Source organism: Sebastes umbrosus, chromosome 17, assembly GCF_015220745.1.
Source record: "Sebastes umbrosus isolate fSebUmb1 chromosome 17, fSebUmb1.pri, whole genome shotgun sequence".
NCBI lineage: Eukaryota > Metazoa > Chordata > Actinopteri > Perciformes > Sebastidae > Sebastes > Sebastes umbrosus.
This window is the reverse complement of record NC_051285.1, coordinates 24,915,571-24,933,806: the sequence shown is the minus strand read 5'-3', so window position 1 is coordinate 24,933,806 and position 18,236 is coordinate 24,915,571. Positions and strand designations below refer to the sequence as shown.

Sequence of the window (18,236 nt, the reverse complement as noted above, 5' to 3'; positions counted from 1 at the left end):
ATAAAATACAGACACAATTCCTTTAAGTGATTGTGTCAGGAAAAAATGTCCATTAGTTAATAATCTCCGAGAGGCTTGTAAAACTATTTACCGTGAAGCAAACACAAGAAGACAACCAAAAAATCCTGTCAAGCTGGGGCACAATTATGTTGGGTAACAAAGAACAGCACCGACATAACTTTACAGAACTTGGGGAAATAAAACTCCATGAAAAGGCCACTAATGCATGAAGAATTGGCAGGAACATCATAATCCTGTGATATAAAAAATTACAGTGCGCATTGATTTATAGCAGCTCAGACAGTAAAAGGAATGAATTGGGATGCCCTGTCCCTGTAGATTTACATGGGCAACTGCTTTTGCTGCCATTTGCTGCAACAACAAGCCACAAATTCATCTGCTGGCAAGCTCCGGTACAGATCACTCACAGAACATAATGAGATGGAGTCATTGTTCTATTCAGACAGAACAATCCTGTCTCTTTTCATCATTGCAGTTGTCCACCGTTTGTCAAATAATAAAAAGTTTTTCAGTAGATAAAAAATAATTCTTTCAAGAACGAACGTTAGAGTGAATATAACTTAATTATTAAAAGCCGATCAACTAGCTTCATTTAAGTTGGCTTAATTGATAAATTGATCTTCAGAAAATTATTCGACGATTGTTCTGATAATCGATAGATATAGTAAAGCTTGTCGTTTTTCAAAGCAAAATGACAAAGATTCAGTAGTTCCTGCTCTTCTATTGTGATGATTTGCTGCATTTCCCTTTTTAACATCACTGCAAACTGAATATTTTCATTGACATCTTTGAAATTGCAAAGGCAATTTTTTTTTAACTTTTTTGGGAACATTTTATGCATTCATTAATTTGATTTGATTTCACTTTATTATCAGAATATATTTTCCGTAAATTGTCTTGTGGCCCAAAACGTACACGGTTAAGCTGCACTTGGTAACTTTGAGTAAATATGATGAGAAGTTATTTTTATAAAACGATCACTATATCCTGACAGTAGTGCATGACATGTTCCTCTGCCTCCTCCTGCGTTCCTGATGGCATTTGCAAGATTTCAACTTGCTCGAAGGAAAACAACCAATCAGAGCCGAGGAGACTCTGAGCAGCTGTCGGTCACTGCTTGTGAACTCCGATCAAACTATTTCTCGCCTCAAATGTTTTCAGGAACATCTTGCAGGTTTTCTGGTTTGCTGTAAAATGAGAAAGTTTGCTCCGGCCAGTGGGCGGTGCTTGGTTTTCATGATGTGTGATGGGTCTGATGTAATATTACCAGCCAGAGACAACATTCTTTTAGTATACGAGTAGTTGGATCGAGAATAAATATCGGCAAATCAATTGTTAATGAAAATATATTTGTGGCAAACAATGGAATAAATGCAATATATTGTCCAGTGCAATTTACAAATATTTGAGGACTAAAAAGCAGTCGGAATTTTTGTCAGTTGGTACAGTGAATAAGCTCTCAGATGAAATGTCAAAAGGCCTATTCTATGTACTGCCAAGAAACAAGAAAGTACCTTTCTGTAAATAAATGCCATATCAAAACTTTGGGATGGTTAAACGGCTGATCATCTGTTTGTGTGCTACACAGCAGACCGTCCACGTAACACTGATGGAGGCTGTCAGTCCCGTGCGGCTCCCTCCCTCGCTCCCTGCCGCCGCACAGGTCGCCGCTGGCCTTTGGCACCTCATTTCCATGGCATGCCAGCTGAAGGCAAATGTGCCCACCTGCCCTCCTTTGTATGTGGGCCCCGCTCCAAATCCTCACTGGATTATCTTACTGTCTCCTCGCCGAGCCAAAGGCCACCGGCCATTTGCATCTGAGAGGTGGAGCGGGGAGTGCCCTGTGTGGACTCGCAGCGGCGTGTGAGCGAGAGCGTACGCTGTGTGTGTGACGGCGAGGAGAGGAAAAAGGAGAGCAGATCAGAGAGCGGCCCAGTCTGTTGGCAGTTAATAGATGAAGAGCAGAGGAGAGGGGAGTGGGAGGAAAGGTGGCGGCAGAGAGAGAAAAGATGATTAAAAGATCTTGTGGCTTTTTGTCAGGCTACAGCGGTAACCCTCCCTCCTTCATATTCTCTCTCAACATGACTGAGAGAGAGATAACAATGTGATTCTCTTTAATGAACACTATACCGACAAGTATCTAGTTGTTTTGAAGGCTGTTTAACTGAGTACTTTGGGTACACTGCAGCCTGCTGTATCTCATATTTTCCTCTCCCATCATTAAAATGATGTATTTAACTCCTCTAATAACAGAGCAAACAAACGAGATGAGACATATTTAGTTGTTTAAAGAGGGATTTCTGCGTCTGTCCGTTAGCTCATGCACAGCGAGTGTGCTGCTGACAGGTGGTGTTTCAAACACAGTTTTCTGTGGTGCTCAACACTGGCCTTGGGTTTTGGCCCTTTTTTTCTTTTTTTGAAGTGCAAGCAGTATCTCGCTGCAGGGGAGATGACATTCTAAAATCCCCGAGAACCTGAGTCTTGAGGCAGGTTCGACACACTTTAACAGGCACAATGTGTCATGGAGAAGGGCCCCCGAGGGGTCCCTCAGGGGGTTCCTGGGGACCTTTTGGCAAAGTAAGAAATAGTTTTTAAATGAAATCGTAATGAAATTACGATTTCATTTGGAGTTAAAGGCAGACGGGGAGCGTTACAGGCATGTCACATTCATTTCAAGGAATAGTGCAGGACGTCACTGCACATGGCTGCTCGCTGTAGCTACATAGTTACTGCTCAGGCATGAGTGGTGTCGATCTCCTCATCTAACTCTCAGCATCTAACTCTCTCTTTTCAATGTTGAATTTGCTGATGACATGGAGATTGTTAGTTTGATCACTGAAGATGAATTATTGTGGATGAGTTCGTTGGTTGGAGTCGGGCCAGTTTTCTTCAGCTAAATAGCAAGAAAACTAAGGAAATTATCTTTGATTTCAGAGCAAGCAGGGCGATGCACCAACAAGTAGTTATTAAGGGTGACTGTATTGAAGTTGCAAATGAAAATAAATATCTAGCGAGCCAGTAATTGATGTAAAACTGTCTGGGCTTAAACACAGGTGTTATTTACAGAAAGGGATTACAACTACTATACTTCATGCGTACGCCTTGACAGTTTGGAGTGGAAAGACAGATACCGGTTCTCTTATACCGATCATTTCTGGAGAGTATTCTAACTTTCTACATTATTGCTTGGTATTTCTCACTGTCTGTAGTTAACGTGAACAAACTTAATGTTGATATGTCTAGAAAGATTGCAGGCCTACAGCAACAGCATGAAAGCGTTTTGCTGATAGAGCATGATCTCGGGGATCGACGATGGTCAGAACGATCGCTAAAAGCCGATGCCAAGATGATAGGCTATTTGGCTAGTTTTCCCATTAATTTAGGCCTATTAAATGATGATTATTAATAGTAGTGGCAATCTCACAGGATGACGATGGGACAATCTGACTTAACACGGCTTTGTGAGTCCCGAGTGGTGAGGGAAGGGCAGGCAATGCTCAGTGAGGTGTCACACTTTCTCTATGTTGAATATGAGCTGTTACCATCAGGACGGAGGTACAGGGTGCCGCCTTTGCGGACTACCCGTGCTCTGTGATCCTTCATACCTTCCGATATGTCTCTAACAAATCCCTGTGATATGATAGGAGTGTCACTTGCATTTAGTTGTATTTAGTTCTTGATTGCTGGTGATGTTGTTGTGGAGCACTCTGCTGTTTAAAGTCTGTTTTGTTATGGTTGGATTTGTGTGACGTTTGCCAGAGATACACAGGGAATTTCCGGAAGGATAATAAACTAACTAAGCAAGAAAGCAAATGAGTTTATTCCCCAAAATGTTGAATTATTCCTTTGAGATTTCACTTTACCTACATAACAAGTGAGTGTATTGCTAAATGATCTACAAACAAATATGTACTTTTTTATTTTCTGTTTTAGGGCCTGAATATAGAAATCTTTGGAAATCACTGAAATAGTCTCTTCGGTCTGTTATCATATAAATGAAAATACTTGTTAAATCAGTGTTTGGGCTTCCGCATACGTACACTTGACCTGCTCACCTGATCTCAGCTACCACACACACACTTTCCCGCCGTGCTCACCAGCTGTTGTTTGCCGGTGTATGTGCGGCCCACATGCTGTGGTGTGTGTTATTGTGTTTGCCTCACCAGCAGGCCGTGGATGTTTGCAGAAGAATTGAATTAAGCACAATGCTGCATGTTTGCGTGTGTCACACCACGTGTGGACAGCACGGTGAACACTCCTGTACACGGACAGATTGACACATGCAATAGGGCTTGTGCTGCATTTTGTCACAGCGCAAGCTTTACTAAATCCTTCTCCTTTTGTGTGTCAGTGAGAGACGCAGTGGTGAGGAAATGCGTCATGTTTTTTTGTTGATGTTTTGGCGCTTACCCGGCCAAGTGCTAACCGAGCACCTGTTGACATTTGAACCACCCCCTCTGTCGGCAATCACTCTGCAACATAGTGGTCTAAGTGTCTAGTTAGTGTACACCACCACAACATTTAATGAGGCTGGCATACAGGATTATGTCCAGCGTTCATGTGACCTGAAATATTTAAAGTTACATAAGCAAAAAAGTAAAATCACTGAAACTCTCAAATGCATATTAGATGTTTACAAGTAGACAAACAGATTTTCAGAATCATGAAGTGACATTTAGATATGTAAAGTGATATTTTCATGTAGAACGTGTCGTCCTCTAATCACGACTGGATGGATAGTAATGTGATCATTTAGCATGTGACAGTCTTAATGTCAACAGCTGGCATGTCTGCTAATCTTCTTAACCAATCAGCTCACGCCACACGACAGCATCATACCAGATTGAAATCAATTCCTAACAAATGTACATGATGAATGATTGTGCTCTGTGTGTGTGAGAGTCGGGTTGTACTTCTGCCTGCTGAGCCACAGATGGCAGCCCTCCACCTCAAGCTCACAAGTGCCCTGCAAACGCAAATGTGTGTGAATGTGTAGTGTCAGGTTTTCTTTGCGCGCGAGAGGAGAATGGTAGACTGCAGTTCTGTTGATGTCTGCAGAATGCAACAACACATTTTGTCTCCCTCTGTTGTAGTCAGTGTGTCACTTGCTTTTCCTTTCCTCCCCTTGTCGTTCTCCAGGCTATTTGCCCTCTTTTCCTCCCTGTACATAAATACACCACAGTGTTAGCAGAATGGCCTGTTGGTCAGCTTATACATTATTATAGTGGCAACATTGCTTCAAAGGGTAACCAGTTCATCCATCCCTCACCCCAAAAAAAGGTTTATTCCTTTCAAGTGAGCCTCAAAAAGCCCCTTTTAGCCCGTTTCATTCCACGTTTGCCACTGCTTCTAGTATTCGGCTCCATGCTGCGCTAATGAGGAAGACTCATGCCATTCTTACCTCCATCTTTATTTTCCTACCTGCTGTTTATCACACACACACTCCAGGTGGTTGGGTGACGTGCCCTGCCCCAGGACTGGAGGGTGTTTTACACAACACACACCCTAGACGTACACCGCAGGAGCCTGGTGCCGTTTACTACCTCAGCACCGGAGCAGTCGTGACACACGTCCCAAACAAAGCTCTCAGTGTTACCTGTTTGTATGTAAAACAGAAAACACACACACTCTACAAACATAAATACACACCCTCATTTTTTTTAAAGGGTGAGCAACATTTTCTTTTAAATGAGGCCCAAAATAATACTGAAAGCATCAGTAGGCAGAGACATTTTGGCATCACTGGGCAAAAATTCCATAATAACCTTTCAGCAAATTGTAATTCAAGTGTTCTGAGAGAAAACTAGACTTCTGCTTCTCCTCAGAGAGCGTTCCTCTCTGGCTGTGATGCGAGAAATAGGCATTACAGTAACAGAATATTGATTCATACTTAATCAGCGCTGCCTAGTTTGACCGTTTGGTTGGAGTTTGCAAGTGATTGACAGCTGTTCGGCGCACCAAAGAACACAGAGGCACATGATTTTTTTTTTTCAGATTACCTGTCTCATGTACTACTGTCAGGATATAGTGACCGTTTTATAAAAATAACTTTTTAAAATCATATTTGCCCCATTTTTATCAACTGCAGCTTTAACCACCTTTTATAAACTTTTTTTTCCATCAGGTATTTTGTTATTTCTTAGTAATTTGCTTTAGGAAGCATAAACTGTCACACAATAAGACTTGCATGTCCAACTAAGTTATGATATATCCACTTTCTTTTGAACTGAAATTAATATTTGTTTGACTGGGAATTTTCGACTGAAGCCTCAGTCTTTGTACTACGAATATTGGTCCGTTAAAACAATGTGCTGATATTTGTCATGTGCAGATCACATTTATCAGTCTAGCCTAAATTGTCTTTGTTTGAATGAAAACATTATTACTTGATATTATCTTTTTGGCACAAATATAATGCATTTGGATTCTACTGTAAATTGGCTGGAAAGAGCAGTTATAAATATGTCTGGAGAAGGCAAGACATCTGATGCAGTAGTTTGCTCCACAGCCTAATTTCCACAGTTCTTGTTCTGTGCAAAAATGTTGATGTCAGGCTGATGTGAGGCTTCAGCAGTCCGAGTCAGAGGGCGTTCAGACCAAAAACAGCCCTGCATTAAAAGAAGATGCAAGTTGGTGTGTTGGTGGGCGTGCGTACCTGAGTTTGAAAGCTTATCAGATGCCAAGACACTGCAGAGCAGTTTATAAAATTATGAGACTGGCTTTTGCAACTCTGGAACGTTCTATCACGGCAGCAATCATTTTATCTTTCATCCTGCAGATAGCGAGGTAAACAGCAGAAATACGACGTCCATGTTATAAAGTAATCTACCAGGAATGTGCGCTTAACATGTATTTGATTGGACAACACAGGGCCTTGCCGGATGTCGCATTGAGGTCTGGCAAAAGTTGAGTCAGGTCCAACTTTTCTGCTGGGTGACCCTGCATTATTTGCAGCTGCATCATCAACAGAGTGGACTCATTCAAATGAATGAAGTGGCTGTGTTTCTTCATGCAGTGCTAATGTCATCCAAATGCAGCCCTTAGACAAATTACGTGGACATCTTCCATAGTTAGTCTTTTTAGTGTGAAGTTCCCTTTGTGTGTTCCCTTTATGTGCAGCTGAGCAAGGAAACACTGTGTAAACCTAAAGAGGGAATTAAATACTAAAAACACCATAACTTTGGAAGAGCCCCACTTGATTTGTTTAATTCAGACTGCAGAAGCCTCATATTCGCTTCTGCCAACCAACAGAACGGCGGGCTGTTTTATGTCTCGTTTTACAGGATATGGAGTGTGGATTTTGCTATCAGTGTACATATAGGCATGTAAATATTGTATCCTGACAGACTAGAAAGAAATCTGAACCTGTCCTTAAATTTTGTGGCAGTAGCAGTCCAATACATGAATAGGTGCATATCTAATCCTCCCTCTCGCTCTGACTCACCTTCATTAGCCTACTTGCTTCAGCTGTCATATATGCATATCATACATTCGTAGCCATTCACTAACTAGCACCACCTCATTTTCACAGGAAAAAAAAGCAGTGTAAGATGAATGTGGAGCTCTGTGGGGCTTAGGGCATCTCTCCACTACGTAGGTGGTATTATCTTATTGAAGTGCGCTCTCTCTCTCTCTCTCTCCATATCTCCATCTGCCTCGCTCTCCCACTCTGCTCCTTCTCTTTAATCCTCTGCAGAGTAGGTGTGCCAGAGAGAGAGAGACGGGGAGAGAAGACTGATATTTGCTTAACCAAATCCTCGGAGGAGGCAGCCCTCTTTGATCCACTTCCAAATTCACAGCGTCCACTTTCATTTGGTCATCCGTCACTTGCACTGTCTCTCGCGCTCTCTGCATCAGTGTGATTTGTGTGCGTGTTTGCGTGTGTGTGTGTGTATGATGGACGAGACCGGGCTGAAAGAGAGAGGAAAGCCTGCAGACAATGGCTTGCGTTTTGCTCTGCCCCTCTCTCCTTCCGTCTGCCTCGTCCTCGCTTTCCGTTTCTTCTTCATCTCGTCACTTTTGTTGTGTGCTGTTGAGGTCAGACTGGCACAGGCAGGCGTTGTTGTAAGCAGAGAGAGAGAGAAGGTACTGTTGTAGCTGAGCGTATTGGCTGGAAAGCCAGGGTTAGTCAGGGCTTGCCCCTTTGTTTTACCCACAGCGCTACACTCGCACACACATACCACCTGTGAGCACCGCTGGTTTGACTTACTTGACCTTTATGTGGGCCGTTTAAAGCTGAAGTAGGCAAGTTGGAGCAAATGTGATTTTAAAAAAAGTTATTTTTATGAAACGGTCACTATATCCTGACAGTAGTGCACGCTTTAAGTCCCTAAATTCAAATTTCCCACCCATATATGCCATTTATTGAGGGGATTACCATTTAACATTGCACTGGAAGGATGTAGACACGTCGTTGTTGTCTGTAGCAATATCAGATTATAGACTTTTTGACAATTTGATACAGGCTTATAAGGCATCTTTGTATCACCACAGGGTACACCGATTAGCAGCGTCTTCTTTTACTCCCTTGTATCTATCTCTGGCTTTATCTTTCCTATCAAGAGTCTCTGTCACATTGAAGCAGAATATGAGACAGAGGAGAGATTCCATTGTAGCCTTTGACAAAAAAAATACAGGCTTTTATATCATATTTTCTGTCTCTACCTCTCCTCTCACTGCCAACTCTTTTTCTCTCCCCGTGAGCAGCAACATGAACTAGACTATCTGATCCGCTCTCTTTTCCCCACAGCAGTCACTCTATTGGAGTTAATCATTGCACATAGTAATTCTTTTCAAAGGTGCATATTAAAGTAGCGTGATCCAAAATGACTCATGTCTCTCTCTCTCTTCTTCCTCACAGTGAGCACCTATCCTGCGCCTTCACCTTCTTCTTGCACGGCGAGAGCAACGTGTGCACCAGTGTGGAGATCAACCAGCACCAACCCGTCTACCATCTGACGGAGGAGCACCTCACTCTGGCTCAGCAAGCGTCCAGCCCCTTCCAAGGTGGGTTTCCAGTCCGCTAACACTGCTATTACTTTGTGAGCAGCTCAGAATGCACTAGGAAAAGTTCAAACGCACTGAGCTAAAATATTGAAAGCGAACGTGTTACACAGCAACAGCAAACACAAACTTTTTCTTCATTGAAAAAAGAGCAAAGATGAGAGAAAAAAGATGTTTTCACTCTACTCCCGACTGGCTCCGGCAAGAGTTTGATTGACAGATGGTTCATTCAGTCACCTGCCAAGTATTTTTGAAAGTGCCTGGCCCTTTCCAAACAATTTCCAATGACGGCTTCTCAGATGGTTCCGTGTAACAAACCATCTGACGGGTCAGGTTACATCATACCCATGTTTCTTAAAAATCTGATCAGTACCTGGATAAACAAATGAACAGTGCTGTGTTATAAAGTGTCACTTTGATTTGACCCTCAAGTGGAGTGCCACACAGTTATGGTGAGACACATCATTACCCTCCAAGTATGCATGTGACAGATGAATAAACAGGGAGCGATTTTGAAGGGAGGAAATAAATACTGCTTCTACGGTATGTCTTGCTTTTTGTTCTCTCTTTAATTCTTTGCTGACTGCCTTGGAATTCCTCAATCCAAATCAAGAAGCCGTAATCAGCTGACAGAATCCAGCAGAAGCCCTCTGGCTGCATATTTTACGCATGCCATGCCAGAAAGACTGGTAGCCTATTTGTTTTCTTGCATTGCAATTTTATCCAAAATGTAAGGGCAGCTGCTGAGGATTTTTCACACATTACAGCCTAGTAATAATACATTTTGTGATAATTAAATGTTAATATTATTTATTTATTTTGACCAAAACTAAAAAATTAACCAGACTGTGCAGAATGGCCCAGTCGGACTCAAAACTGTGAATTTGGAAGAAAAAAAAAATAGGAATAATGCTGTATTGTTGGCTAAGAGTTTTTGTTTTCACACTCACAAAGTTGCAAAACTTGTAAAAGTTTCCCTTGAAAAAGGCTGAAATGCATTCTTGAATCATGAGTGGTTCCATCTCTGCTGTCAAGGGTAAATAAAAAATGGACCAACGTAAGGAGTCATGGCTTTCTTTGGTCCCATTTATGAAAGAAAAGCCAAAGAAACAACAAGCCTAATAATAATCAGATATATAAATATCATGTTCTTACATCTTGTGGACATGCTGCAGCTACTTTCACTTCCAGGGAAGCCAATTTAACCACGGAAAAAAACTAAAAATGTTTTTGTACACACATTACTGCTTGCGATTAATCTAAGAAATAACATCTACTAAAACACAAGTTAATCTTCAGGATTCAGGGACCCCACTTAGCTCCAAATAACTTTAGGCTGTTATTTACCAAAGCACACATCCCGTTGGCCCAAGGAGATAAGGTGGAGTATACTAGAGTAGATAAGGGAATTATGCTTTCACAAGCTTTTTTTTAATATATATTTTCTTGTAAACGTTAGATGCTTAGTGCAAGTGTAGTTTTTTTTTAATGAAATATATTAGTAAGCTGTGTGTGTGCTGTGTGTGTGTTGTGTGTGTGCTGTGGTGGGTGCCGTTGCCAAGATAATGCATCTACAATCTTGTGTCAGGCTGTCTTTCATTACAGATTGGCTTGCTGCCAGTTAAAGAAAGAAGAAAAGCCTCTGTAGTCCCTTTTAAATTATAGTGAAGTGTAGCTATAAAATGTGTGGCTCTAATGATATTCCATCATTGGCTCTAAATTCACTACCCCACCCTAAGCCAAACACTCTATAATCCCAAAACCATTGTTTGCTAGCATTTTCACTCACACGGAGAAATATTAATGTAATATTTATATTTACGTTGTGAAGGGAAGGAGATAGTTGGCTTTCCGAACTACACTATTAGAGTGAAAATGAAAGTGTCACACACTCATCCTGTTTGTATTTGTAACTGACACGACTTCCCCTGATCCTTCCCTCTCCAGCAGATGTCACATAAATGGACTCTGTCATTGACTTAAGTAATACTTCACCCACAAAATGACCATTTGTATGTCAATTACTCTCCCCCGTGTTGCCTTGAATTCTAGTTTTTCTCGCATGCCTCCAGGGTGTGAATCCAAAAACGGAGTAAATCCTTGATGAATAGAAGTAAATGGGGGGCTGCGTTTAACAACAGCAAAACTATATATAAACATCCGTTTACAAACTCTCCAAGTCTCATTTCTCCAGTTGTATGCTCACTAATGCTCCTCTGCCAAAACCTTATTATTTATAACACTTCCACATAAACAGTCTCACACTTGTGCAGGCACGCTACTCATCCATGCCCAAGTAATGAACATACTTTTTTAACTAGATAGGGCTGTCGCGGTAAAGGAATTTCCCCTGCAGTGACTCAACAATGTGGTATTATTAAATTATTTTTTTTTGCAAATATAAAAAAAAAACTAAATAAATGCAGAACAGCACTTGTTAGGATGTGACTGTTGATATTTGACCTGCCCCTTGTGAATGGACAGCTGGATAAAAAGTGACAGTGACAAGTGCAGCGTTTTACCCAAATTTGAAAGTGTTTCAGCTGTTGAGGATCAGAAAAAACACCAAACGTGCAGCGCTCAGCGCGGAATAGACGCTCAGCAAATCGTCACGCTGCTGACGTTTGTAGCATAGTGTAAATACGCAGAGCTCTCATTGCAAAGAATTAAAAAAATGTAAAACATAGCGGTTGTTGCTTTTATTTGCCATCCCCTGCGGTTTGCGGTTCTGGCAACAGCCCTAAACCTGCTTGGTTTATTTCAATTCATCAAGACTTTATATAGGGCTCAGAGGGTAGAGCAGGTCGTCCACCAATCGGAAGGTCGGTGGTTCGATCCCCGGCTGCTCCGGGTCATATGTCGATGTGTCCTTGAGCAAGACTCTTAACCCCAAATTGCTCCCGAAGGCATAGCCATCGGTGTGTGAATGAGTATTTAGATTAGATCCTGATGGGCAAAGTTGGCACTTTAGCAGCGTCTGCCATCAGTGTATGAATGTGTGTGTGAATGGGTGAATGCTGACATGTGGTGTAGAGCGCTTTGAGTGGTCGGAAGACTAGAAAAGCACTATATAAATGCAAGTCCATTTAACATTTACCTGTGTTGGCCGTGGACACATGCGAGAAAAACAAAGTTTTCTTCAAGAATTCAAGGTAACACGGGGTCAGTTATTGATATACAAATGGTCATTTCGTGGGTGAAGTATTTCTTTAACAACAACACGCCACCTGGACCAGACTCGAGATTATAGACACATTTTAAACCCCATGCGGTTCCCATTAGAAATGAGTGCTGCCCAGAAAACGGACGAAGGAGCACTTATAAATTCCTTTTTATACAAAAAAATGTAAGTTGAGCGACACATGAGGAGAAGTGTTCCTCTTTTACCTTCTCATCTCCAGTTAGATAGATGTGATTCAGGCCTCCCTTCTCCATACGCCTCCTCCAGACTAATAATAGTGATCTCTCCCTCCATTCACCACAGTAATTCCTCTATAGCCCACCCCTTCACTGTGTCTAGAGCTCTCCTGAAGGGACGTGATAATGTCCCGTCTAGTTAAAGGATAAAAATAAAATCATTATTGGAACGTGGTGTATGGATTGCTCTAAGGATGGTGATGGGGTTTCCTAGTCATTTAGGATGATCATATTGCTCCCTAGCTGCCAACTAGTAGATAGTTACTCATGACTCCTTTTATTGGTCAATGAATGACTGTCCTTTTGCCTTTTAAAACCATCATGTCAAGATCCTCCACACAGACACACACACACCTCCTCTTAGTCCATTGTACGACATTGCCTCAGTTGAATTGCTTGAATTCTTGTGCATTATCTTGTAATTGAACTATTAAAATTATAAAATGATATAAATTTGGATTTGATGGGCTGCACCGTAACGCCCTGAAGCACCCCTGGAGATACCCCCATGTTGAGAATAACTGATTTATGTGGCCCCAAGTGAAGCAGACATGTGTCTCTATTGTGTGTTTGTATTTTACGATCAGCACAGGCTGTGTGTTTTGTCTTTGAGTACGGCGTGTCTATACGCAGGTGTGTGTTTTCACCGCCGCAGTGCATCTCCTCCTGGCTAACCAAGCATAGCGTCAAGGAAGGGCTGACTTCCATCCCCCCTCATCCATCCATCTCCTCCCCCCCACTCCACCACCTCTGCCGAGCTTGGTTTACTGTGCGGCAGAGCGCTCCGGCAGGCAGACCTCTCCAGGATGTGACCTCATAAAAGGGCGCAGAGTGAATGTAATGAACTCTCAGCCCATTACACTGATCTGAGCACATTTGACATGTCTTCAGGGAGCCAGAGATAGGCTTCCAGTCAGAGAGAGAAAGAGAGAGAGAGGCAGGAGGGATGTGGTGGGGTGGTGATGGGGGAAAACGGTAAACCATTTCCATAATTGTGCTGAATTTGATCTCTCTTCCACAACTGGCCTCAGGTCTGAGGAGTGTGTGTGTGCAGCAAGAAATGCAGAAATGAAAGGGAAAAGGAGTGGGGTTGAATTTAATTAAGGTTAATATGATCGACCATAGCTGGATGTTGTTGTGTACCGCAACATAACCTTTTGTTCTTCCCTCTGCGCAGCTGTTTTTGCTGATGTAGTATGTTCTGTAGGCAAGGGTGAAACCACATCCAGGATACATTGTGTCTAGACAACATGCTGTAGTAACTCTAAGTACCAAACTTTGCCTGGTGATGCTCCACAGTGCTCTTACTCCACTACCTTATTACACCACTACCTTATTACACCTGCCACTCACTACATTAAACGTTAACTCAACCTGGACCCTATTTTCCCATGTTTTTCTGTCTAACTGACTAATGGGAACAACAATTTCTGAAATTGGTCCAGAATAGCAGCTGGTGGTGTATTTATTTACAGTGCAGTCAAACAAACTCAGCTTGTTTTAAAGTTACTTTACTAGTTATGAAACCATCTCAATTCAATACTGATGCTTCTACATGACCTACATAAGCAAACGAGACCATCAGCGAGAAGATGGCAATTCTATATAGTTACTCTTAATGCTCGTCATCGCTGACTCCGGGTCGGATTCCGCACAAAATATGCCGCAATCATGCAGGTTCACCAGAAACTCCTTCAGCTCAGGCTCCAGCTGGGCCTCCGGCAGCGACCGGCCCACTGCAGACACACCCAGATCCGGCTTCGCTGCCGCCTTCCACTTGCCGTCGGATCTCCAGCGGGAGGTGGAGAGCTTCGCTTCCGGCACTTACACCAAGCTGCTGGAGGCCCAGGCCGTATTGTTGGGCGCACTGGAGGGAAGAGAGGCACGGGAGAACCAGGACTGCGCGGCGCAGACTGTCGAACCCTGCTGCAGTAAAATGAGAGGTTTCCTAAATGGACTCTAGTGCTTGGACACGCTACTGCTTTTGTCCACAAGGCCCGTCAAAATCAACACAAAATGAAAGTTCCTCATAGTAGCTTTAAAGTCAGTCAATAGTAATTGTAATCACCATCTGATTTCATGCTGCACATGGACAGCAGGACATAGTGAAGTTGGTCACCTTGCAGAGGAGTTGGAGGTTTGCAGGCTCTCTCAAACAGCTCCCTCTTCATTACTACCTTGCAAAAAACTCAAACAGATCCGCTGACAAAGAAAATGCCAAAAATGACTCATCTTGTTTTGTAGATGCATTTTTGATGAACGATAGCGCTCAGTGCCGTAAGTGGTGATTAATACATTGTTTCCTGTGCCTGCTTCACAATAAAAGCCATCCCCTGTTTTGCCAGTTGAATGTTTTTCATGTGAAGCAGTAGTAATAGGAAGTAATTGGTTTGCTTTAATAATACAACTCTGATATGGTGCAGAGAGCGTGAACAGTAAACATTGAGGCTGATTTCAATGAGATACAGTTGCGCTGGATTGATCCCCTGTGATTCCCTTGTGCTCCTCGTGTCTCCCGCCATTTTCCCATCCTGGGAGCTGTTCTTTGGTCCAGCCGCAGGATCAATACCTGGGGACAGAGGCCATCCAGCCTAGTAATGACACACTAGAAAAGCAGCACGGAGGGACGTTAACTAATGCTCACTCACACACCCAGCCACCCAGCCAGTCTGTTCGTACAGTAGAACCATTTCAGCCTCCTCTCCACACTCATATGTGTGATACAGAGAATGGATGCATAACAAGCTGACAGGCTGTGTGTGTGTGTGTGTGTCTATGTATATGTTTATGTCTCTAACGTTGATATGCATATGGTTTCCGTGCTCATATGTATGCATTATGCATGTAGTACTATCTGCATTCTCTTGACGGCTGTAGGTCTGTTCTATGAGCAGACTGATGGGCTCTCTGTGTGACTCTCATACTTCTGTGCAGTCAAGTGTGTTTGCCGAGGAGTGGCCCTTTTTATAAGCCTCTGTTTATGGGCTCTGAGAGGCCACCGCTTGCCAATAATTGGCGTCTGGATAGCTCTGTAAGTATTTGGCGAGTCAGACGGGACCAGCTGGGTCCAGCGGTGCTCTGAAAAGGTCAGAGCGCCGCTGATTCGGGCCGGAGACGGCAGAATGACAGGGAAAGGAAAGCATATGGAAGAAGAAAGAAGGGACGGGTGATCAAGATACGAATTAGATTGTTGCAAGAGTGAGAAGTGGGAAGAAAAATATATAAAAATAGGAAGGCAGTGAGGGAAGGTATGAGTTGAAGGCCCTGAAACTTAGGGAGAGGGCATAAGGAAGGACTAATGACAGAAAGGAATTAGGACAAGATAGGAGGAGGACAAGGGGATGAGAGATGGAAAGAGAAGGAAGCAAAGAGTGAAAGGGGTAGAAATAAAGTTTGTTGAAGAGGAGACAAAAGAAGGGATGGAAGAAGAAAGAATGAGGACTATCTGAAACGTTCAAAAAATTAGAGAAAAATGTGGAACCAATGTTGGAGGATTTAAAAAAATAAATCTGGAAGGAGAAACAAAGAAGAGAAGAAAGATAGAAGTAATAAAGAAAGTAAGAACGTGAAAAGAGAAGTGCAGTAAAGGATACAGAGGTGAAGAAAAGAAGATGGAGGGAGGATTTGTCTAGTCAGTTTTATGTATATAACCTAATATCACACATCACAAATTTGCCTCAAGGCTTTACAATCTGAGCAGCATACGACACCCTCTGTCCTTAGACCCTCGCTTTGGATAATGAAAAATGTCTTGTGAGAATGATGCAGAGTTGAAGATGTCCTCACATTGGCTAACATTGTCTTGTCTTTCTCTCCTCTCTTCTCCCCATCCTTTCCTCCTGATTAGTGATCCTGAGTCCTTTTGGCCTGAACGGGACACTGACCGGCCAGTCGTTCAAGATGTCAGACCCACCCACCCAGAAGCTGATTGAAGAGTGGAACCAGTTCTATCCCATCAGCCCCAGCGCCAAAGGGGGTGTGTCGGAAGACAAAACGGAGGACATGGACTGGGAGGATGACTCTCTGGCCTCCGTGGAGGTCCTCGTAGGTCAGTTTTGGAACTATATGTGATTAATCTTTCGTGAGATGACCCTGTTTCAAATGTAGAGCTGACTGGTTTGATTCGTGAACATCTCTCTGTGTGTGTGTGCAGGTGGTGTGCGGATGGTGTACCCAGCCTGCCTAGTGCTGGTACCCCAGTCAGACATCCCCGTTGTGGCCCCTGTGGGGTCCTCCCACTGCACTGCCGTCTACTCGGCTGGCCACCAAGTGCCTGCTTCCCAGCGAGAGCCCGCCATGTCTTTGGTGACCCTCACCCCTCCCACATCGCCTGAGGAGGCTCAGACAGGTAGTGGGATAAACACAGTGTAACTTTATAAAGACTTCAGTTACTTCTCAAGGGTGAGGCTCGCTTTTGAATTGATCTGCACCATTAACCTCGCTCTCTCCCTCCCCAGTGGACTCTCACTCGGCCCAGAAGTGGGTTAAGATGCCTTCGTCATCCGATGCGTTCAGTGTGGACAGAACAAGTCACCACGGAGGCAAGGTTCCACGCCGGCTAGCCAGTCAGGTGGTGGAGCGCGTCTGGCAAGAGTGCAATATCAACCGAGCCCAGAACAAGTACGTCTGTTTTTGTCTCAAGGAAGAAGCGCAGACTGATCAGCTATGCTATTAATGAAAGTTGAACCCAAAGGATTTTCTTTGAGTATTGATTGGGGCAGCAGTAGATTAAGAAGACTGTGAGAGTTCCCTGTCTCTGGGGAAAAACATCAGAAAGTGAACAATGATTGAGAGTTTGAAAAATGATGTGGGAGGATTATAGTTAATGTAAATTAAGCACACAAGCATACGATACCAAAACAACCTCTATCAGAACGTCTACACACCCGTCTTCCTACTTAATTGGCGCTCTGTAAATTCTTCAACAGTGTGTTCAAACCATTTGCTGGCTCTTTCACCTCAGTAGAGAGAACCAGTCAGCCTCTCCTGACGCTACTTGTTTTTTATGAGCACTCACAAGTTATTGGTGTAACAAGCCGAGTAAAGCAGAGCGCGGTGGTGCTGCAGTGTTCAAGTACTCTTGGAAAGTTGGAAATCTCATTTTCAGTTTAAAACAATACAATTAACCCAACTACTTGAACTGGTTCAAGGTTCTTCACAAGCCCAGATGCCATGCCTGGTTAATTAACTCTAAATACACATTGAATGAGGTGTGATTCACATTGAAGTGAAGCTAATCAACACTTGAACATTCCCTTATTTTTATTTCATTTTATTTTTTAAATCTGCACGGCTTCTTTCACTGGCCGTGTGCCAGACAGTCTTTTGGTGTTCCTGCCCCCTCTGACTGCACATCTGTCATATGCAGTGTTTAGGGCTGTCAATCGATTAAAATATTTAATCGTGATTAATCGCATGGTTGTCCAAAGTTAATCATGATTAATCTCACATTTTTTATCTGTTTAAAATGTACCATAAAAGGAGATTTGTCAAGTATTTAATACTCTAATCAACATGGTAGTGGACAAATGTGCTTGCTTTATGCAAATGTATGTTTATATTTATTATTGTAAATCAATTAACAACACAAAACAATGACAAACATTGTCCAGAAACCCTCACAAGTACTGCATTTAGCATAACAATTATGCTCAAATCATAATATGGGAAACTCAAGCCCAACATGCAACAACAGCTGTCAGTGTGTCAGTGTATGATAATATGATATATGGTATGATAACCGTCAACTTTCATACCACGGTATACCTTGATACCAGTATACCACTACAATCCTA

At 42.8% G+C, this 18,236-nt stretch overlaps 1 protein-coding gene across 3 annotated transcripts in view; it reads left to right on the top strand.

Annotated features, from left to right (window-relative positions):
- med13a (mediator complex subunit 13a) overlaps positions 1 to 18,236 on the top strand; it is a 94,615-nt gene that overhangs the window by 38,499 nt on the left and 37,880 nt on the right. For all 3 annotated transcript variants that reach the window (XM_037748103.1, XM_037748102.1, XM_037748104.1), the window contains 4 exons: positions 8,882 to 9,027; positions 16,289 to 16,489; positions 16,595 to 16,789; positions 16,899 to 17,061. In XM_037748103.1, the coding sequence (XP_037604031.1) occupies positions 8,882 to 9,027; positions 16,289 to 16,489; positions 16,595 to 16,789; positions 16,899 to 17,061 (705 nt within the window). The remainder of the gene's footprint in view (positions 1 to 8,881; positions 9,028 to 16,288; positions 16,490 to 16,594; positions 16,790 to 16,898; positions 17,062 to 18,236) is intronic.